We start from the raw sequence: 25,063 nt of genomic DNA, 5'->3' as shown, positions 1-25,063 counted from the left end.
AACCACAGAGAACAAATGTAAATCAGTTAAATGTTGTTAATGTATGACAAAGCAACAATACTTTGGAAGCAAAGTAATGGTAACCGTGATGCGTTACTTGTAGGGTTACCAGACGTCCGGATTTTCCCGGACATGTCCTATATTTTAGCCTTATGTCCGGCGTCCGAGAGGAATTTGAAAAATATCATAAATGTCCTACATTTTGAGCGTCACATAATATTAATTAGGAAAATACGTAACAGGAAAAAGTCATGCAAATTACAAGTCTATGGGCTGCGCTTCCAAACTCAATAGTGAAATTTATTTTGATTCAGTCATTGCACAAAAAGAATAAAGTTTGTCCTGCTATTAAACAAACGGGAAAACGGAAGCAATTAATGAACAAAGTCTTGGGACAACCTTCTGAATAAGGTCACTGTTCAATGCCTGAGCAGAATTTCTTGCCTTAGGGTTTATACTGATGGAACAAGGTGTTGCCCATTCTTATTCAATATTCAGTATAATTTGATTGTAAAGCAGGAGTAAAGAGAACAAAGTTATTCGGGGTGTCTGCCAGTCAAGAAAGTCATGGAAGTCAAGAAAAAGTAAATAAATCAACAAGTAGGTCAAGAAGTCAATAAAAAGGCAACAAATTATTCTTGTGGTCAAGAATTTTTGCTATTGATTGGTTGATTTAGTTTATTTTACTTCACTTTTTTCTGTCCCATTGGCTAATCGCGAAGATGAGGATGAATGATGGTAAGATAAGATGGATGAATGGATAGTCATAAACATATAGGGACAATCGACACAAACCCCACATAAGATTATACTGGCTGTGAGTCCAGATGCAAAAGCCTCGCTTGTCTGCCAAACACAGTTCAGGATGCATTAATACGAGAAAAAAGATCTAATTCTCTTCTTAAATTCAACTTCAGTTTTCATCTTAACTGACCCTTTGGTAGGGATTTTCATTAAATAAATATTTATTTTCTTAATTACTAATTTCCAACTTTACCTAAGTAGGGTCTAGAAAAGTCCAGAAAAAGTCAAGATTTCTGGATGTATTATTTTGGTAGACACCCTGTTATTGAACTATAAACTACCCAAGATGAAACCATTTTAAATTACAGTAATTGCTGAATATTTGTTTGCCATTACAGGTCATAATTCAAATGTTGAGAGAGTACTTTCATTACCATCAGCACAACAGACTCACGAGAGAATTATTTTTTTCATAAAGTCTGTAAAATCTTTGGTATTGGTCCCTATAATTTCAACGAGTTTGACTGTCCACTCTAACATCAATATATAGTTTGACAAAACCTGAAATTTTGATAAAAATTGTCTCCTCTGAGAAGTAGCACTTAAATCAAGTAGTAAGAGGTGCATTGATTAGTATGATTGCAAGTTTTGAAATTTTGCATTTAAACATTCGTTGGAAATTGTTTTTTAAAAAATGAAAAGTGTCATTTTCCAACTACTTCCTAACGTGTTGTATAGAAATATGTATTATTTATTGAGAATGTGTTGCGTCCTACATTTTGACTTAAAGTCCTACATTTTGGGACAGCATGTCCTACAGTAGTGCTATTGGGTTGTTTCAACGCAATACTTGGTACGAGTGCATTTGTAGCCTCTTTTTTTATCAATTAAATATCATTTTTTGACATATATTGGCAATTTTTTGTCAATATTTTAGCGCTTAGCGATGTTTTAGCGAAATTTTCGATTTTTCCCATCTCATACTTGGTACGAATGCCATGATCTTACGTGATATAACTTAACCTATTCTTTTTTCTTATTTATTGTTTCAAAATAATACTTTGTAGAGTAGTGTAGTGTCCCGGGTTCAACGCCCGAAAATGAGGCTCGGTGAGGCTCGCAGTGTTACCAGCTCCTCACTCGAAAAAATCACCAAGGTTTTTGTTTTTGGGCATAACCTAACCTCAAGCAAGGAGCTGGCAACACTGCTTGAGGCTTGCCTTGCAGTATTGCCAACTCCTCACTCAAAAAAAATCACCAAGGTTTTTGTTTTTGGGTCTAACCTAACCTCAAGCAAGAAGCTGGCAATACTGCTTGAGGCTTGTTTCAATGGATTTTTCTCGTAAGGCGAGCCTTATTTTCTTGCAGTGTTACCAACTCCTCACTTGAAAAAAATCACCAAGGTTTTTATTTTGGTCTAACCTAACCTAAAGCAAGGAGCTGGCAATTCTGCTTGAGGCCTTACAGTGCATAAAGCAATTTGCCAACCTACACACACTGGGCAAGGAGAGCCGGCAACAAACACGCACTGCCGTAAAAGAGAGAGAGATGGGTGGATGGCAACACTGCACGGGTTCAACGTCAGAAAGTGGAACTCGGTGGAGCTCATGCCTTAATGGTTTTCTCTTGTAAGGCATGAGCTCTATTTTCTCGCAGTGTTGCCAACTCCTACCTACACTCTTTTTTTTTTTTACTTGGCAAGGGCTAGAGAGAGAAAGAGACCTATGGCTGGCAACAGTGGTGAGCGAATGCGCCATATCGTAATTTTCCAAGTCCGTATATCGTGACCTTTGTAAACCTCTCTCTTTCGGGAACGATGTGCCATACACACACACACACACATACACACGCACGCGCGCGCCTCTCATTATTTCTGTATTGTGATGTGTTTATTTTGGTATGGGAGGACAGAGGACACCTAGACGATGCCAATGCAAGAAATCCCAGCTCTCTATGATCATCCTTTCGAAAGTTACGAGCGATGAAAAAAATATTTTGGCAATTAGCCCTCTCTTGACCCAGGACCTCTAAAAAAAAAAAACTTTGTACACGTACTCTGCATCACCAATATCGACAAAAGGGTCAACGGGGAGGATTTTTACACTATTTCTCTCTCTCACTGTTTTTCGAGACATTAGCAATTTAACGCTGGACTTGAAAAATTTTTCGACAGAGGGGTCAAATTTGGTTCCATGACGACATGTTTCTTTTGGTATGGGAGGACAGAGGACACCGAGACTCGACCGACGCACTAAACCCGACCTCTCTACGACTATTTGTTCAAAACTTACGAGTGATCAAAGTTTTGGAGGTGGGTGGGCTAACTTCTTACCCCTTGACCCCACGACCACCAAAACTTGGTATACGTATTCTACACCTCCAAAATCGACAGGGGGCATCTAACGATGATGTATGAGGATGTTTTTCGATATATTTTTTCGATAACTCTTACTATTTTCGAGATATTTGCAATTTAAGATTTTTTTTAACGCTGGACTTAGAAAATTTTCGGAATATTTTTTTTTGTTCTATGACGATCTATGTTTATTTTGGTATGGGGGGACAGAGGACACCGAGACTCGACCGACACACTAAACCCAACCTGTCTACGCGTACTCTATGTCACCAAAAAAGGTTTAAGGTTCCAAATAATAATAGTTAAAGTTTCCCCAATCTAGTAAAGTGGATTGGTTGAAATCTCCAAGGCGTATTTTGAGTTTTTGTATTCGCACACAAGAAATTCTATATAAATAACATACCTGAAATTCTATTTACAGTAGATTGAGTTTTTGAGTTTTGTAATCACTCCAAGAAATTCTATATAAAATAACATACCTGAAAATTGTATCGCTATATACTAGATTTTTTGATTTCTGTGATTTTGGAGAAAGCAATGGCATCCACCACCAGTTTCAATCATAAAAATGATAAAACTGAATGTGTTACTTGCGAAAAATTAATATCTAAAACTAATATTAGCAAACACAGGGCAAGATGTAGCGAAACAGGTTCGAGAATTAATTGTTTGTTACCTTCTAAGCCTTGTGCTCGATGCGGAAAGATGATCAGCATTGCAAATTTAAGTAAACACCTCAAAATTTGCAAACCATCGACCGGACAAGGAACATTGAAAAGGAAAATCGATAATGCAGATACGGAAGCTTCCACTTCCAAGCAAATTAAATTATCTAATAAACGCAAACCAATTAGATCTGCATTCAACGACCAACTCCAGGATTTTTCAATTAAGTCAGAACCAGGCCGTGACATTCTAAGTTTCTTGGACGAAACGAAAACATCTGTACTAAATATTTTGAAAGATAAACTTGAAAACAACTCTATAAAAGTATATGTTGTTCTGTTTTCTGAATACGAGAAAGTTGATGGCACAACGAGTATTTTTTATCATTGTACAAAAAACCAGACTCTTCATTTGGCGGACGTCGAAAATTTAGACAACTTCTATTATAAAGTTACCAATGAGCTGGTTAAGAAACATGACGATTTCGAGGCTAAAGGATCGGGATGGTCTCTGTGTGGAAGTCCTCACACTTTAACCGTTTACGTGAACCGATTCACGCCTCTTCGCGCTTCCAGCTATGTTCCTCTTCCACCGAACATTCAACACAAGAGGGCTGTGTTAAATATACAGAACAGCGATAACAAGTGTTTTCTCTGGTGTATATTGGCTGCACTGCATCCTGTTCATTGGTCAAATCATCCAGAACAGGTTTCTAATTACAAACAATACGAGTCCGAGTTTGAAAGTGTAATGTCTGGCATCGAATACCCGGTGACATTGTCGGATATAACAAAGTTCGAAAATCGTGCAGGAAAACGCATCGCTATTAATGTATATTCCTTCACGTCAGATAAATATCTCGTGCATCCTGTCAGGATAAGCGATATCGACGATGACGATGCTCGTGTGATTAATCTCCTTCTAATTTCAAACGAGGATGTTCATCACTACACGCTAATTCGTTCTCTATCACGTTTGGTCAGAAGTCAATCAACCAAGCACGCAAACAACATCGAAGTTTGCCCGAGATGCCTAACCACGTTCGACGATCGTGACCGACGTGATCATCAAAATCTTCATAGTCGTCAAATTGCTATCGAGAAACTTGCCGAACATAAAATTTATTGCGGCAACAACAGACCGGCTAGAATGTTGATGCCCGAAACGAACGAAGTCGAAGAATTCAAAATGCACAAAGCATTGTTGGAACATCCGGCCATCATCGTTGCTGATTTCGAGGCGTTCCTCAAACCACTCTCGTACTGTGAGCCGGATCCTGAAATTTCCTCCACAACACCGTACCAGCTTCATCAACCTAATAGTTTCGGCTATGTTGTTGTGCGATGTGATAAAATAAATGACGCATATATATACCGCGGACCAAATGTAATCGAACACTTCCTGGAAAAAATGGTGGAGGAGGTTGAGGTAATTGGCAGCGTACTGCTTACATCAAAACCGATGGCACCTTTAACTGAAAATGAACTTCAAAATTACAATTCCACTGAGGTGTGTCCGGTATGTGATCAAAGTTTCACTGATGAGAACAAAAAAATATTCCACCACGATCATTTCAGCGGAAACTACATAGGTGGAATTTGCAACACGTGCAATCTTAAAATCCAGAAACCTAAATTCATCCCCATATTCTTTCACAACGGAAGCGGATATGATTTTCACCACCTGGTGAGACATCTTGGCTACGATTCGAAACGTATAGGTGTCTTGGCCGAGAATGAAGAACGCTACATTAGTCTTAGCAAGCAAGTGTCGATTCCGGGAACGAAAAATACAATCGAGATGCGCTTCCTGGATTCGTATAGATTTCTCTCTGCCAGCCTGGATGCTTTAGCGAACAAACTCACCGACGATCAATTCAAAATAACTAGAGCTAGTTTTCCCAACGTAGACGTAGAACTCGTTAGACGTAAAGGGATTTATCCTTACGAATACGTTAGTGATGGTTCTAAATTTAACGACGACGTTATCCCACTTCCAAGAGAATTTTACAGCAGACTCAGAGAGAAAGGAATCACGGACGAAGAATACCAACACGCGCAACTCATGTGGGAGAAATTAGAATGTAGGACACTCGGAGACTACCACGACGCATACTTAAAATTAGACGTGACGATACTCGCGGATGTTTTTCAAGCGTTCAGGAAAACGGCAACGAATATTTACAAATTAGATCCAGCGTATTTCTACAGTCTACCGGGATTAGCGTGGTCGGCAATGTTATTCCAGACAAAGGTCAAGCTGGAACTGATATCGGACGTTGACATGTTGCTATTTATCGAAAGAGGGATACGAGGTGGAATGGTGCAATGCATACAGAGACATGCGAAAGCTAATAACGTACACATGAAAGAAGATTACGATTCAAATCGAGCATCGAATTACATCTTCTACGCCGACGTTAATAATCTCTACGGACATGCCATGGTTCAGAAACTTCCTTACGGAGGATTCGAATGGTTAGATCCCACTTCGATAGATATTATTCATTTCGACGATAGCGAGTGTGGTTTCTTCGCAGAGGTAGATCTCCAATTCTCCGACCACCTGCACGACACGTTTTCGGATTTGCCTCCGACTCCCGAAATCAAATGTCCACCCGACTCGGTTCAAGACAAGCTTTTGTTAACATTGAACCCTAAACAGAGATACGTCGTCCACTACAAGAATCTCCGGTTTTTGATTGGGAAGGGTGTTCAGATAGTAAATGTTAGAAGAATACTAAAGTTTAAACATTCCACGTGGTTAAGACCTTACATAGAAACTAACACACAACATAGAACAGCTGCCACTTCCGATTTAGACAAGGACTTTTTTAAATTAATGAACAATGCGGTGTACGGAAAGACCATGGAGAATGTTAGAAAGCACGTAGACGTGAAATTAATTTCCGATAAGAATAAATGTCGGAAGTGGATAGCCGATCCTAGATTCAAGTCGAGAAAAATTTACAACGAGAATTTGGCACTTTTCAATCTAGATATAAAATTGATGAAATTCAGAAAGCCAATTTACGTTGGCGCAACGGTTCTCGACTTGTCGAAACTTTACATGTTCGAATTTCATTACGACGTGATGAAACCCTTCTACAATGATAAGATATCACTTATGTACACGGACACCGACAGCTTTATTTACAGCATACAAACACCTAACCTATACGAAGACATAAAAAATTCTTCCATGCTTGAGTATTTCGATACGTCTGCGTATCCTCAACCCAACAGATTTGGAATTCCATCTCGTAACAAAAAAGTCCTAGGTAAACTGAAAGATGAATATAACGGTGATGTTATTGTCGAGTTCGCGGGTTTGCGTTCGAAGATGTATGCCATGAGAACAGAGACTAGCGTCACGAAGAAAGCAAAAGGTGTGGGCAAGAATACGGTAGAGAACAAACTTACCTTCCACGATTACATCGATTGCCTTTACTCACAATCGACGATACTAAGTATAGAACAAAGAATCCAAAGTGTAGACCACGTGATTACAACAAACAAAGTTAGGAAAGTAGCATTAGATCCGCATGACGATAAAAGATGTATTTTGTCTTGTGGAATCCACACGTTGCCTTGGGGACACTATCGTTTAGAAATTAGTAAAAATTGCAGGCAATGCAATTGAAAAAAACAAACTTAAATAACTATAACTAAAATAAATAAAAAAAAACTTTAACTGTCTCAAATTATCACATACACAATAAATAACTAGCAAGGACAATGAATCTCTTTGGTTTCCGAAAGCAAACAATGGAGACTGTACACCGGACGGCAGATCATGAATTTCTACCTTTCATGTTATCTAAACTCAACGGCCTGTTGATCAATCAATTTTCGGAACGCTGCTCTTCTTGCTGGAACAGTGACGATTTCGGATTCGCGACGATCGACATGACGAGGAAACCCAACGACGGAAAATACAGAAACAAAATCGACGACTTTCTAAACGTTGCAACGTTGTAAACCTGCAACATATGACCATCTTCAACAGAAGATTCATAAAAACAAAACAAAACGAAAAAAAATCATGTTGTTAGTCAGTAAAAAAAAAACACTGACTGTCATTACAAAAAAAACTTTGACCGTATTCTTAAATAACCAGCATGCCTATGAACTTGTTCGGTTTCAAAAAACAGATCATCATGGAAACCATACCAGATCATGAAGTCTTACCTTCCGTGTTACCTAAACTCAACGGTCTGTTGATCATTCACCTCAACAGCATTTGGACGAAATTGGATGAAGACGTCGGCAAAACTTTTTACGTCTTCAACAACAATTTACATTTCTACGAAATTCCGATCGGTGGGAAACTTCAAATCACCGTGAATCCGGAAAACGTAGGCGAAATCAAAATTTCTACCGGCAAGAACATTTTTCGAATCAAGCACGACAAAATGCTTTCTAACATGGCGTACAATGTTTCAGCAGGAGATTATCTGTACGTGGAACTCCTCGGAGATTACGACAAACTCATCCCTCTCTTCGTAGAATTACGAATCGTCTATCCTATTATAAATAACCGTTAACCAAAAATGCCTAACGACATTTTCGGCAACACCAAGCGTGTGGATCATGCAGAAGAGATTCTCATGTTGGACGTTCGCGTTAAGAAGTTGAGGATCGATTTGATCGCTTTGCAGGAGACCTTAAACAAAAGTTTAGAGTCGGAGATCGCTACGCTCCAAACGCAATGTCTCGACCCCATTCTGAAAATCGATTCCGAACTGAAAACGCTCATAAAAAATTATGTCGACGTACCTTCTTACGACAACGTTCAAAATATACGGTTGAGCGTGGATTCGCTTCAAAATGATTTGGCCAAATTACAGCAATTTCAATTGAAAAATGAAGATTTGGAAAAATTGAAACTCGAAATCGAAGAACGAACTTCCGCAATCGAAAAGAATTTCTCCGAACTTCAAACCGTGGTGAACGATATTGATGTAGAACGCTTGCACGTCGTCGTTTCCAAATTACAAGAAGAATTCACCGGCACGTTGGAAGAAATTAAATCCAAGTTACAGACTTTGGAAGATACCATGACGAACCTACCATCGTCGGATGAACTGCAGGTCATCGGTAAAAGCGTCGCGAACATAAAAATTCAATTGGAGGCCTATCAAGATTTCGAACACATTCAAACCACCATCGCTACGCTTCAGGCGTCCTTGGAATTGATCAACGAGGAAATTAAAAATATTCACGCTGAAGCGAGAGCGTTGACGAGCATTCAAGACACGTTGAGCACGGTTCAGCAGAAGATCGAATATTTAGAAAATTTGAACGTCGAATCCAATCTCGCTCATTTTCATCACGTACTGGACAACATACAGGGTGACTTGGAATCGTTACGGACGAGCGTGCCTTCGAGCGAAGATTTGGAAAAATTGAAAACGGCGGTGACGGCACTATCCGATTCGAGCGACGTCAAAAGTTCGTTGAGCGATCTCGAGAGTAGGGTGGCCAATCTCCCCACCTCCAAAGAATTGCACGCTTTGAAAAGGAACATATCACGTATGCTGAAACGACTGGAAACGGAAACGGCGAACGTGGAACAGATTCGAGACGAAATCAGTTCGCTGGTGTCGACGCTGCCCACTTCGCAGAGCGTCGCCGATCTTCACACGCAGTTTACAGAGATGCGAAGCATCGTGAACGATCTTACCGAGAAGAGCTCGAAATTGAATCAAGTCGAGAACCTTCAGAACATCGTCGTCAACATCAGAGATCAAGTCGGAGTGCTGGAATCCACGCAGGAATCGACGCTGGCCTCTTTCGGTGCCAAGTTACAAGAACTCAACGAAAACTACAAGCAGTTGAACGTGGAAGTGAAAATCAAACCGTCGTTGTCTGCCGTAACGGATACCATAGTCGAGCATTTGCTGCCCATCGAAAATAAACTCGGACACGTTCACAGTAATCTGCTCGGCGTCGACACTAAATTCGCTAAACTGCATTCTCTGCAAGCCATCGAAATCAACAGCGTACCCAATCAACAGAGAATCTCCACGTTCGTCGAAGGTAACAAACTGTACATGTTACATCCTTATCATCCGTACTACAAGTTTCTCCTCGATGGCACGATTCAGATTAGCGAATTTTCGTACTGGTCTCACGGTAGAAAAGCTAGCGTTCCCACCATGACCTTGATATCGAATCGTGGTGTCCAGAAAGCAGGAAACATTCCTCTGGCACGTTGGAACGAAACGCGCAACATATATGAAATACACGAAGACGAAGATCTTACCGTTTTCGACGTGAGTGCCGGCGATAAGCTGATCATTCAAAACACAGGTGAAGTGCCACCCTCTTTGAATCCCATCACGCTCGTGCTTCTTTTGAAACGTAATCTCTAAAAAAAATGTCTAGGCAAGCCATCGTCGAAGAATTGCATAAATCTGCACGCCGTAACTACGAACGTTTGGCTGTGGTAACCAAGGGCATCGACGACCTCTGGCAAAGTGACCTCGTGGAGATGAGTAGCGGCAATTTGAAAAACGTACATAAATTGAACAAGAGCAACAAGTACCTTCTCACCGTCATAGACACATTTTCGAAATTCGCATGGGCTCTACCTTTGAAGGCGAAAACGGGAACATGCGTCACGGAAGCATTCAAGACAATTTTTCGCGAAAGCGGCGGCAGACGACCACGGTTTCTGCAAACGGACAATGGTAAAGAATTTTACAACGCCGTATTCCAAAAGTTTATTCAAAAACACAAGATTCAACATTATTCGACCTTCAGTCACATCAAAGCCAGCATCGTGGAAAGATTCAATCGAACCTTGAAAACACACATGTGGAAACGATTCACGCTTCGGGGAAATTACAAATGGGTCGACATCCTGCCGGAACTCGTCGACACCTATAATGATACGGTACACAGAACGATAGGCATGAAGCCAGCTGACGTTACCAAGTCCGACGAGCAGCGTTTAATTTCTACAGTTTACTGTCCAAAGTACACACCCACGACAAAAAAAGCTAAATACAAAATTGGAGACCAGGTGAGGATCAGCAAATTCAAACGCACCTTCGAGAAGGGATTCACAAAAAATTGGAGCACGGAACTTTTTACGGTGGTTCTAGTTTTACCCGGAAACCGACACACGTATATAATAAAAGATAGTAGCGGCGAGATTTTGAAAGGAAGATTTTACGAAGAGGAACTCTCTAAAACGAAACACCCCGACACGTACCTCATCGAGAAAGTATTGCGTAGGAAAGGTGACAAACTGTTTGTCAAATGGCTGGGACTTCCGGAAAAGAGTTGGATCGACGTGAGCGAAGTGATCTTGTGAGTACGTGGAACGTGGTGAAGCGTCTACCGGATCCGGAAAGTCAAACAAGAAAAAAAAAGAACGGCGAGTTGCTTCCCGACAGCATCCGCTGTCTGATCGTAGGTCCTTCGGGGTGTGGGAAAACGACACTGCTCGTGGACAATTTTCTCCTCGCACCGAATTGGTTAGATTGGAAGAACAGGCACCTGTACGTGTTCTCGAAAAGTTTGGAGCAATCCAAATACCAGCAACTGATGAAAGTGTACGATGGTCTGGACATTGCAACGTTCGCTTCGGAAATAAAACCACTCGACGATTGTCGTGAAAATTCAGTCGTTGTGTTCGACGACGCCATCCTGGAAAATCAAAATGAAATTCGTAACTTTTTCACGCAAGGTCGTCACAAAGAAATGGATTGCTTTTACCTAGCTCAAACGTTTTCCAAAATTCCAAAACAGTTACTACGCGACAACGCTAATTTCATATGTTTGTTTCGTCAAGATCACACCAACCTCAAGCACGCGTACGATGACTACGTAGGCGGAGACATGAACTACAATCAATTTTCGGAACGCTGCTCTTCTTGCTGGAACAGTGACGATTTCGGATTCGCTACGATCGACATGACGAGGAAACCCATCGACGGAAAATACAGAAACAAAATCAACGACTTTCTAAACGTTGCAACGTTGTGAGAAACGACGTGTATAAATAACGTCATGACGAAACGAAAAATCGAAGACGAAAATCTCAAGTTGCGAAAATACCTCGCGAAACGCTTCAAAGGTTGGAAATCCGAGAATCGCGGATTCTACGAAGAGAAGAAACGTCAGGATCAACCTGTGATCGATGCCATCAGCGGTCTAGGTAAAGAAATTAAAAGTGTCACGGAACAAAATAAAAATTTGATCAACGAACTCGTACCACTCGCAGCTAAAAGTTACGCCGTGCCCACGCCCATTTCGAGCATTCCTTCGACGCCGTTCGAACTGAAGGACGTACCGGCACGACGTCGAGCCATAGGTAGTACGTCGTCTTCGGATAAGATCGAGTTGGGACCTTTGGCACGAGACTACCTGAGCACGGGGAAGTTCGACAAGGATGAAGTGTTCGGATTGTATCCCAGCATGGAAAGCAACGAAGGCGGCGGTGTGGTGTGGAAGATTGGGAAATCGAAGGTGACCTTCGAAGGCAACGACATTAAAGTCAATTTAGGCGACAAGGATAGTTGGAACAGGTATCCGGGTACGGTGGGACTGTGGGAACTCGTCGCCAAAAAGCAGCCGAAAGATTACACCGACGAAGATTACCAAAGTTACAAGGAAATTCTGATCATGACGGATGCCTTGTACCAGAACAACGACGCCTCGCAGAATAGGGTGAAATCGAGCAGCGGCGAGAAGTACAGGAATCTCATCAAACCGATTTGGAACCAGGTCAAAACAGGCAGCGGCGTCAAACGCTACAACACGCTACCCAAAGAATTCGTTTGGGTGGACGACGTTAGGAAACTCGTGGACCGATTGTTGGTGATAGCCGGCGAAGAGAATGCAGGCAATCGTAATTTCTACAACGAGAAGGTTGGCATCGTGGACATGATCAGCACGAAACTTTCCAACTTCATCGTGAACGACGACAAGGGCATAGGTTACCTGATCAAAATCATCAACACGCTGCCTCCGAGATTCTGGAACGTGGCCGAAGGAAAGGGACTCGTGAACGACATCATCAACAAGTTACCTTTCGAGATGCATCTACCTGGCTACCAGTACTGCGGACCGGGTACCAAACTCGAACGACGACTGGAGAGAGGAGACAAGGGAGTGAACCCATTGGACGCAGCATGCAAGGATCACGACATTGCTTACAATACTCACACTGATCTCGACACGCGTCACGATGCAGACAGAATGTTGGAGCACGCAGCTTTCGAAAGATTCGTTAGCAGAGACGCTTCGCTGGGAGAAAGAGTTGCAGCACTGGGCACCACCATCGCCATGAACACGAAACAAAAATTTGGATGGGGTGTGTAGAAATAAAAAAATTTCTCGAACCGTGAAAAAATTTCTTCGGTATATAAATAACACTACGTAAAAAAAAAAACTCCAGTTGTGTTTGTCATCTTATAAAAAAATGAGTAAACAATCACTAGACGCCCAAGCATTAAAACAAATGCTAAATTCATCAGTCGAATATGTAAAAATTCAGGAATTGGAAGTGGACAAACCTTACACGATAACTTCCGGTTCAATTGTTTCTACCCAATATGGTCCCAAGGCGCGTTTGTTGCTCAACGCACAATACAGTCTATTTTTACCAGATCGATACGCTAACATGTTATCCGACGAGAAGCTAGCTATTTTAATCGAGAACAAAACTCAAATCGTGTACAAGGGTACAAAGGAACTTCTTGGTAAGAAAACAAAGCACGTAATAGAATTTGTGTAACAGCTCTGCGCGGAGTATATATAAATAACATACCGAAAAAAAATTACACAAAACAAAAAAAATCTCAAAACATATATATAAATAACATACCGTGAAAATAACATATAGAGCATCAACATGAAGCCCAAAGGTGTCGTGTACCAGATACCATACTCCAATCTGAAAAATCTAGGTGCCCTCGATGGGTTACTCACCAAGAAACAACGCGAGAAGAAACGTTCTTGCTTGACGAAAGGACACGGAATGAAATTACTTCTCAGCACACCTCAATTGAGACGCTTGCAGCGTTCGCGGAAACAGCAAAAAATCGGAGGTTTCATATTCAGCATCCCAGCCATCCTGGCAGCATTGGGGGCCGTTGGAAGTTTGGCCGGCGGTAGCGCCGCCATCGCGAAAACCGTCATCGACTCGAAGAAGAACAAGGCAGAATTGGAAGAACAGAAACGTCACAACCTGGCTATGGAGAAGAAGGGGAAAGGTATAACCAAAAAACAAAAAAGCAACCTCGATGCTTTGAAGAAATATAAAAAAAAGAAGAAGCCCTGTCCAACTTCGATATTGAATCTCTGATCGAACTGTTGGGAATAAGAAACTTTAGGGGTGTTTTCATGTCCGATTCTCTACCCTCTGCTGTGAAGAAAAAAGAGTATGGCGTGGTCAACCTGGACAGTTACAAAAATCCTGGTACACATTGGATATGCTACCTCAAAATTGACGATAACAATGCATTTGTTTTCGATTCGTTCGGTGGCACACCGCCTGCCAGGTTGGTGAAGTATCTCAGTGTTGCCAACCTCTACTACAATGACGAACGCATCCAGGGTTTCACCGATGTTAACTGCGGCCACCTTTGCCTTTCCGTTCTCGCATACATGTCTAAAATAAATAACCCGTCGGTGGAACATTTTCAGAAAGCATTGTGGAATCTTAAACACGATGGGCGTGTTCCATCTCACGAGCGAATCTTCGATCTTGAAACTCACGCTGCACGACGACATCGTCTATCCTAAATCCGTAGCTCTGCGTGCATTCTACAGCATGTACCTCATACCTAACGTCACGCAGCACAACAACAAAATTAGCGTCGGAAGCGAACACATCGTCGTCACGCCAGGTCAATACAATCTTTCCACTTTGCAAGCTCAGTTACCCAAAGGCACGTACCTTTCTCAAAATTCGGTCACGCACAGAGTGGAAATCCTATCCGCGACGGAGACCGTGGACCTGGGCACCATGGGAGAACTTTTAGGTTTCGAGAACAACACCAAACTCGAAGCCGGCATCAAACACACGGCAACCAACATTCCTAAATTTCTAGCCATAGAGACTCTGAACGTACACTGCAACGTGGCGGAAGGCATGATCACGAAATCCTCGGACGGATTGTTAGGAAGTCACAAGCAGACAGGAACCATAGCCACGTTCAAACCCAGTTCCGAATTCATGGAACCGATCATCTACACACCCTCTTCGCCGATCTATTTTCCAGTATGCCGCAACCGCATAGACGACATAGAGTTGGTGGTGACAAACGAGAAAGGAGACGTGGTGGATTTCGCAGGTGCAACAACCACTGCCATCGTGGAGATCAACATATAATAAATAACACGCATAGAGAAAATGGAGCAAATCGAAAGTTACGAATTGCAATCTTTCCCTCCCAACCGTCGCACGTTCGCCAATCTCAACGAAGCGAACAGGGAGATCGAATACGACGTGGACGTAGGCGACGGGTTCGTTCATCCTCACAGAGCGGACCTCTACCTTCAATTCGACGTGGTGAAGAAGGAAAGCGGAGACGCATTTCCGCCCAATGCAAATTTGATACTCGTGGACAACTTCGTGCCTCACCTGTTCTCGCAGGTGGAGGTGAGGAAACACAACACCGTCATAGACAGAATAGACTATCCAGGCATCACGTCGACGGCAGTGGGAACATTGAAATTATCCAAAACAGACGCAGCATACTACCAGGCGGGAGGATTCGAAGCGGGGACCAAAATATCAACTAGAAGTCACACGGTGCTTTTTCCCATGCGTCTGCTGCCGGGATTCTTCTCGGACTACAAGGAGATCATGTGGAAGGGAGGATTGCGCGTCACGTTTCGAAGAGCGGCCAACGACAACAACGCACTGATGCGATACACCAACTTGAACGCCGACGGCACACCGATAGCCAACACATTACCTGAAGCGGCCAAGTGCATCATCCGGAGCATGGAATTGAGAATGCCGATCGTGGAATACGAAATAAACTACGCCCTCAAGTACAAAGCGGAGATCTTGAAGAGTCCGCAGGTACCGATTCACTTTCACGGTTACCAGTGCGTGCAGAAAATGGCGTCGGGAAGTCACATGGAATTCGACGTGACGACGCAGTTCAACAACATACAGTTCGACATGCCAGATTTCGTCGTGGTGCTCTTTCAAACTGGTCGCGATAACAACCAGGAAAAAGATTCCAGCAAATTCGACGACTGCAAGATCAAGAACATTTATCTGAAGAATGGCAGGAACGAAGTGTTCCCGCGCGAGAATTACAACCTCGACATGACCAAAGACGATTACCTCAAACTTTACGAAGCTTACACCTCTTTCAAACGCGTGACCGAGGGAAGCATGGACATGTACTACACTCCCAGCGAATTCAAAGCACGCAGACCCATGTTCGTCATCAATACCACAAAGAGGAAGCAGGTGGTGGTCAACGATCGCACCAACATCAAGGTCGTCTGCGAGTTCAACAGTCCGCTGCCCGCCGATACTCTATGCAGCGTCATTCTGGTCGCAGAGAAGTCCTTCGTCCACGACGTGAAGAACGAGAGGGTCACAGAGCAGTTTTAAAAAAATAATTCGTAAAATAATTGCCACATACTAAAAAAAAATCAACAAAGTTATATAAAATACAATATAAGTTAGTTCGGTGCGCAAATAAAAAAAAATTAATAATTCACAAAACTCTCTACAGAGGCATTGTTGGCGGCTTTGATAGCTCCACGACCATTATATAGAACTTTTTTGGTGTTGGGCACCACGCACTCCTGGCGGGGTTATAGAGGCCAAAAATCCTAAAAAAAAACAAACAATTATTATTATTATTATTTTTTTTTGCTTGCGTCACAATACAGGCACGCGCGCGTGTGTGTGTGTGCGTGTGGCACATCGTTCCCGAAAGAGAGAGGTTTACATAGGTCACGATATACAAACATTTGACCGGGACTTGGAAAATTACGATATGGCGCATTCGCTCACCACTGTTGCCAGCCATAGGTCTCTTTCTCTCTCTAGCCCTTGCCAAGTAAAAAAAAAGAGTGTAGGTAGGAGTTGGCAACCCTGCGAGAAAATAGAGCTCATGCCTTACAAGAGAAAACCATTAAGGCATGAGCTCCACCGAGTTCCACTTTCTGACGTTGAACCCGTGCAGTGTTGCCATCCACCCATCTCTCTCTCTTTTACGGCAGTGCGTGTTTGTTGCCGGCTCTCCTTGCCCAGTGTGTGTAGGTTGGCAAATTGCTTTATGCACTGTAAGGCCTCAAGCAGAATTGCCAGCTCCTTGCTTTAGGTTAGGTTAGACCAAAATAAAAACCTTGGTGATTTTTTTCAAGTGAGGAGTTGGTAACACTGCAAGAAAATAAGGCTCGCCTTACGAGAAAAATCCATTGAAACAAGCCTCAAGCAGTATTGCCAGCTTCTTGCTTGAGGTTAGGTTAGACCCAAAAACAAAAACCTTGGTGATTTTTTTTGAGTGAGGAGTTGGCAATACTGCAAGGCAAGCCTCAAGCAGTGTTGCCAGCTCCTTGCTTGAGGTTAGGTTATACCCAAAAACAAAAACCTTGGTGATTTTTTCGAGTGAGGAGCTGGTAACACTGCGAGCCTCACCGAGCCTCATTTTCGGGCGTTGAACCCGGGACACTACACTACTCTACAAAGTATTATTTTGAAACAATAAATAAGAAAAAAGAATAGGTTAAGTTATATCACGTAAGATCATGGCATTCGTACCAAGTATGAGATGGGAAAAATCGAAAATTTCGCTAAAACATCGCTAAGCGCTAAAATATTGACAAAAAATTGCCAATATATGTCAAAAAATGATATTTAATTGATAAAAAAAAGAGGCTACAAATGCACTCGTACCAAGTATTGCGTTGAAACGACCCAATAGCACTACTTCCTACATTTCCCTTACAGCGATCTGGTAACCCTAGTTACTTGTTTCTAGAAAACACAACGCTTTGGCGAAAGCGCCATCTAAATCAGCTGTAGTCGGAATCGTTGCATAAAATTCTTGGTTCTTATATTTCGACAATATATTTCTTCATGTTTCGCTTGCAAAGAAAGGCATATAGATGCATACAGATTCATGGTTTCTGGTCTAGACTATTCCTGAAAAGTGCAATATCCGCTTTTAATACGCTCCTTGGACGAAATTAATTGGGAAGCAACCATATCACTTGTTAAAGTCGCTCCTCTGAATGAAAGGAAATATTCGAGCGAGTAACACTGTTGTCAGGTCAAGAAACATTGCTCACTGCATTGGAACGACATTCACGTTAAAAAAATGCATGCTGTAATAGGCAAATAGTATTACAAGTTTCCATACTTATCACAGGTTCATATACCGCAGTTGGTCTTCTTGACAGTCACTCCAGGTGATTACTGTGATACAGTGGCGTGCGGTGACATTTAGACTAGGGTACGCAAGAGAAATACGTAAGTGAAATCCTTAGTGGATAATTTACCAAACTTTGAAAACAATACTAGCGGCTGTATCAAATGCATTCATATGCACACAAAAAGAAAAAAAAGATTTCTGCCGCATTTTTTGGTATGTTAAAGGAAGCAGAATTTAAGCTTCCTTTATGCACACTAAAGCTGATTGAAGTTAGTTGAATTGAAATGGGATCTAATTCAGGATTTTTTTTTTTTTAATATAAAGATATAACCTTAAAACGCTACCGGAGAGATTCAGATGAAAACACGATAAAACATTTGTATGATACTTTATATTCTTGCTTCGCAAATATATTCTCAAAAAACGTGCAGCCCAACAATTCAACCTTGATCAGTTTATTTTCTTCATGCAGCGCGATGCACATTGAACGGGAACGAAAGGACAGACAAATGTTTAAATAAGTAATATCTTAAATAAGGGTTGAGGAAGAAATACACACATAAGTAAGTTTTTTCCTGAAAATGCCTAACATACTGCTTACCATCCTTCGTAACTCCTGCCTGAGACAAGTCTTCCAATTCAGGAACAGGCCTCCCATTTCGGATTATTTCCACTTTCTTTTCATAACTAAATGACGAAAAACCCCTCTCCAGAACGTCATCAACAACTCCCGATTCCATATTATTTCTATTTCACCTCTTCACCGCACTGTCAAAACAATAATAAGAACGAAACAAACAAACAAAAACAAAAGAACAAAAGAACAAAAAACGTCAACCTCTCGCGGTAACAAGTGTATCCTTCCTCAAAATAGCCACTCACATTTGTAGATGAATGGATCAGGGTTGTCAGTCGACGAGATATTTTGTAGAATGAAGAAATTAAGGAGTCTCGTAGAAAATGCATCAGAATAGAATGGTATTAATCCCAACACACTTCAAAAGCTCAAATAAACGTTGGGCAGGGTTCAAAGTCCTGAGGGGGAAGGGAGGGATTTCCCCCCACCAATAATCTTGGCCTCAAAAATCCCCACACCAAAATTTCCCGGGGGGGGGGGAGAGTTTTTGTTATAACAATGCAAGATGAAGGATAATATTGAAAACATACGCTACCTCTTCAAGAGGTCTTTAACAGATCTACACCAATAGCAAAATATGTACAATAGAAGTAAAACAAGAATGCAAGACAAATATAAATATGATGTTAATAGAAAAACTATTGCATAATAAAACGATTCCAACTATTTTTGTAATTTATTGACATCTTTAACCCGTTAGTAAATGAATTTGTTTGCTAATGTTACTTTATAAATATCTCATGTATATAAATGTAACAAATTGAAATTCATTATTTTTTTATATTGAATGACATTATAAATATGTATATCATAATTATATTATGTGTATATGTAATATATGCGCGCGTGTGTGTAGATTGAGATATCCCCCCACCACCAATATGATTTTGCACCCTTATGTTGGGCACAATGTAACGTCCATTTACATAACTTTGCAACGTAAGGGAGCGGGGGTACATTCGAATCCCATAGTAAGCAATGTGTTTATGTTTTTTCTTTCGTTCATTTATATCGTCGGGTCAACAGTCAACACCCATCCTTATCATAAGCTGAAATGCAAAGTGACACGAATACAATTTTGATCTCTAGAATGAGAAAGACAGATACTGAGAATGGTGTGAAACATGCAAATTGTCCATATAATTTCCCTCTGACACATTGACATGACGACGCCGAAAAGTGTTTCAGGTAAAACGCAATGCTCAGTCGATCACTCCATTTCCCTCACCTCCCGATAAACATTTTCTTGCCTTCGCTCCGATTTGTATGTCAGTAATCAATTTTTATAACGCATTTTTATTGCAACCAAAGCACAGGGATTAATTTGTCTAAGCGTGTCTGTCCAATGTTAGTAAACTAAGCATTAGAGAAAAAATATATGTTGACTACTACCAACACTGCAGACGCTGCCATAATATTAGGTACCCTGGCTTCTTAGAACCATGTGCTTTGAACAGGAAAATGCACCGTCGGATGAGCGCGGGAAGACCCAAACATATGGTGGGGGTTGATCGGAGCCAATGGGGATTGCCCTCCGAATTTCTAGGGTACCCAACAGAGGCAGCAGCTTTTGCTCGTGGAAATCGGCAGAAGCCACGGTGGATGGGGTGGGTGCGGGCAACACCGAAGGCACAATCGGGATCATTCGGGCAGACGTTCGGGACTGCCTGGAGGACCAGGCTACTCGGGCAAGGCAGCAGCGTTCTCCGACGGAAGATAGAATTTCTGGCAGTGGAAGGGGTTTCGGAGAGACGATAGTTGAATTTTCACGATCCGAGAAGGTGGGGAAAATTATTTTTTTTTCTTACGGTGTTGTGGGTACGCAGTGCGTACCTTGCGTACCCCGAATGCACGCCGCTGCTGTGATAGTATCTTCAAGGAAAGCAAAGTCTGTTTCCTCCCACATACTTTACATTGTACTACTATTACTTACCCCTTACATTTAACTTCTCATATGGAGACATGTCTTCTTACTGCTGCTACTTTTATCAGCTAAGAAACACAATATTTCATTTATCGCTTTTGGCTTTGTCTACTAGTGACATTTCCACTACTTTTTTTAAAGATCATTTTTAAAATCTACACCATCGGCAAATAACCCCTGCAATTTCCCACGTTCATGTGCGTTCATTTTTAGGTAAAAAATCGAGTTTCTAATTTTCGAGCCGAGCGTTGCAAAACACACCTGCGCCATGTTGTGACGTCGTCGTTCGTTCTGTCGTCTGCACTTCACGTTGGCTGCATTTGGTATTTAGGACGTGTCTGTGTTTGCTATGAGATAATGGATTGGAAAAGAAACGTAACTACTAGAGCAGGAAATGGTCGTTACCACTAAGCAAGCACTAAGTCAGTGCTTTACCACAGTTTTCTCTGCTGAGTTAACATTACAAATAAGATTTTTTGTTGCCTTGTGCTGAAAGAAGTTTCCATCTTGTGAGTTACAAGAGCAGAGCAGCCCGAATTTTATAGCTGGTCAGTGGTCAGTGTTGTGGATATCACAGTGGAAAATAAAGATTTCACCATTATGCACAAATACGAGTACCATGCTCCAATATGATATTTCTCAATGTATCCACGAATGAAAAAAAAAGGAACAGACGACTTGTTTGTATGCTATTTACATGGCGAGGCCACATGAATGATAAGCTACAAGAACAATGAAATTGGTCTGTGAAAGCTATGTAAAAGTGCAAGTTACTAAAAATACTGTTCTATTTGATTACATTGTAGTGCATTACCATGGGCGTAGCCAGAAATGTTTGTACGGAGGAGGGGATTCAGGCTCTGATAAAAGTTAAAACATTAAAAATAATAATAATGGTCATATTGTTATTGCACAACAATAACTATTATAAACTAATAAAATAAAAGTTTTTACTTCTATAATAATTTTATTACATCCTTCCTTGGGCAGGCTGTTCTATTTGGTCCACCAGATGAGCGAATATGCAGCGCAACCATTTATTTATTTTTTTACATTTCAAATACAGTTAGTGTACTGTAGTGCAAAGTACTATATTTTGTTATTTACATTCACACGCCTTGTTCAAGAAAGAAATTAAGTTAGGAGTAAATTTTAGTCATATAGTGCGACTTCTCACATAAGAAATCTATTTTTTGGAATTTTGAAAACTTGAACCACCTATTCCTTGGATTAAATAATAAAAATATGAATCCTGCAATTTACACTCAGCTTTTCGATCTCGTGCATTTAGTTACTTTGATTATTCTGTTGGAATAATGGGCGTCGAAAGGAGGGGATTCGGACGCCTTTGGAAATTGGCATCGTTCATTTAAAGTAAAAAAAAAGAAGAAGAAAGCTTGATATTTTTATTGTTAATAGGAGAAATAAAGATCATTCAGTTAGTATTTGAACAGAATATGGCGACGTAGAACGTGTGTTGGATCAAAAAAAAAAAAGAAAGGAAAATATAGGAACCAAGTTGTATCTCCATGTTCTACCATTTAATCCAATAAATAAATGATTCCACAGTTACTGATAGTTTCATTTCTTAATCTTAATCTCTGAATAGCAGTCTGGTATTTGAAAATATCAGTGAAAGGTGAAAGAATCGTTCTGTGAGGCCATTCTAGAATCAGATATGTTTTATATGTTGAAATATGAAAAATATAGCGCTTACCAAATAAAATATACCATATTGCCCCAATCTCATCGACTGCTTTCGCGATCAGCCAAAAATGGTAGAAAAGTGAAGTAAAATATATTAAATCTATCATTAAATTATTTCTCTTTAACTCTTTCATTCATGTAATTCTTCTTTAGTATGCGACGTTTTTGTTAAAATTATACTAAGATTTATAAAATGATAAATGAGAACACAGCCACGAGCAACTTTCTTTGCAACACATCGATCAGAAAGCTTCAGAAACATGGATTTTCTCAATACGTTTGCATGTGTACTTCGCACCCTTTTAAAAGTAGTGCGTTTTCAGTTATGTTACTAATATTAAAGGAATGCCTCAATACCATCATGCTTCACTGCATGTGAAGATCGAGTACCAGGCAGGGGTGGAAATTTGCGGTAATTATCGGAAGACCTAAAATTTCAGTTTTCATGTATTAAGCGCCGTTTAATGGAATTATAAGTAATAAAATATTCCATAATAGAGGTCTCTGGGCCTTCTCTTATCTCTTATGAGGCTTCGCCACTGTGGATATTCATATATTCAATAAGTATATATTTACCATTTATGTAATAAATATATATTTATATCACAATAAAATAAAATAAGCTATTTAATAATATATATATGGGGGAATGAGATTATAAAACCTGGTTGATAGATTTGAAAAACTGCCCGCCCACTCCAAAATAAGTTCCGACGTCCCTGATGGCTGAATAGGGGCTACTGGACTTAAGACCATAGGGATAATTGCCCCTGGGCTTCACCTCCGAGTTTTTGGGTCCCTTTCAAGTATAACATAACAGGTGTGGACAATGTGGGAAATTTATCTCAGATCTTATTTCAGTTTCATATTGAGGCTTGGAACCCACTTGAAAATATTTGGTGGGAAGTTAAGAGTACATATTAAATATTACGTGTAAAACTAATATTACTGGTGAAAAAATGATCATGAATTATCAAGTTTGTATTAGGTATTGTGTAACAATAAGGCACAGACTGGATGAGCAACTGATTCATAACTGCACTTCTTCTTCTTCTATGGCGCTCCGGTCCATGACCTCCCCAATCTTCCTCTTCCATCCCGTACTATCCAAGTCTGCTCTGCTCCAACCGCTTATTCCCATCTGTTTCTGGATCTCCCCACTGATCTCTTCCCTCCAAAACTTCCCTGCATCACCTTCTTGGGGATTCGGCTATCATCCACCCTGATTACGTGTCCTGCCCACTCTAACCTTTTAGATGAGATAATTTCCTTATCGATTGCCATCTGTGAGCAAGTAAGTTAATTCTGTACTTCGGAGGAGATCCATTTGTCAAGTTACCCGGGCTCCTCTGGCTGAGATAATACACCACTTGCTTATTATCGCAGATGTCGTCACATGATATGTTACTGGGAACCAGATTTATGTTTCGTAAATCATTTTTTGAAAAAATAAGCGACATTATCTCTTGAATTTCTGGGATTACATAAAATTTCTGAAGTACACAGAGAGAACATAGCGGGCCCCTACACCTCGCTCCCCCCGCACTGGGGGGGGAGGGTTTGCGGGGGCAGCCGCTACGTCACTTGCACAAGGAAATCATTTTCTTGGACTTGTGGTTTTAATTTAAGTTTGCTTTCCTTAAGCTTGCTTTCCCTTAAAAATTGATTAAGTTGTTTTATTATTATTTCAGGTTCGCCAATGGATTTCACTATAAATTAATATCATATGCTTTGATGGACCCACCACCTCTGACGGTCTATAAGTTGCCCCATAACTTCAACATGCCAAAGAAGCATAAACCCATACAAGTTTCCAGTTTGGCCAAACCTGCCGTCCAAGATACATCAACTGCAAAGGGCAAGGTCAAGAAAGACACAAAGGGCGGGAATAAAAAGGGCGTAAAGAGAGTGTCTGTTGAGGAAGAACCAGTTCCAGTCTTCCCGACAGCAGTTGAGGAAGTACCAAAAGAGCAGGAGGATCCAAACAAATTCTTACCACCACTCTTAGAAGCAGTCGATATACAATTCTTCGACAAAGTATTCAACAGAATCACGGTTTCAGCTTCTCAGGGCGAAGGCGGGAAGGGTAAATCAGGAGGGGATAAAAGTGCCAAGAAAGGTCAAAAGGGGAAGGGGAAGGGGAAGTAATCTGTGAACGAGTCGCACCTTATTGACGCGAATTTAAAGTTTTGTATCATAAGCTTTTGTTCGAAATTACCTATTCTTGCACGATCTATGTGCAAGGAGTTAAAGATCCACGTGTTCGGCAGAATTCAAGTATTTATTTGTAAGAAAAATACTGTGTAATAAACACAGAAGCTGATTGCTCGATCTTCATTTTGTCATAACAATAGTTTAGAACCTTGTCGTACATATTTTAAACAGAATTTTATGTTCCGACGTGCATAAGTAAAGTCCGCGCGTTCATTATATCCCCAGCGGTTAACAAAGGGAGCGGTACTCTTTGTTAAAAGAAACACCCAAGCTGGCGGTTTTCTTTTGAAGTAGAAGCAACAAACTGGAGTAGGAAAGCGATGTTGCCAAATTGAAGAGATAGAGAGGAAAAGCAGAAGGAAATTGTAAGGATACAAGAAAAAGAAAGAGAAACAAGATTAAAGAATATGGAAAGAGAAAATAAATACAGATAAAGATTAAAAAGGAAGT

The 25,063-nt window shown here is 40.9% G+C and overlaps 1 protein-coding gene across 2 annotated transcripts in view; it reads left to right on the top strand.

Moving 5' to 3' along the window:
* Positions 1-24,818, top strand: part of LOC145991531 (uncharacterized) — a 36,774-nt gene extending 11,956 nt beyond the window's left edge. For both annotated transcript variants that reach the window (XM_083127554.1, XM_083127552.1), the window contains exon 4: positions 24,091-24,818. In XM_083127554.1, the coding sequence (XP_082983680.1) occupies positions 24,091-24,547 (457 nt within the window). In that variant the 3' untranslated portion in view covers positions 24,548-24,818. The remainder of the gene's footprint in view (positions 1-24,090) is intronic.
* Positions 24,819-25,063: the final 245 nt, after the last annotated feature.

Source organism: Lepisma saccharinum, chromosome 8 (genome assembly GCF_977018435.1).
Source record: "Lepisma saccharinum chromosome 8, izLepSacc3.1, whole genome shotgun sequence".
In the NCBI taxonomy this organism is placed as follows: domain Eukaryota; kingdom Metazoa; phylum Arthropoda; class Insecta; order Zygentoma; family Lepismatidae; genus Lepisma; species Lepisma saccharinum.
The sequence above is the reverse complement of the archived record's forward strand: the minus strand, read 5'-3'. Positions and strand labels throughout refer to the sequence as shown.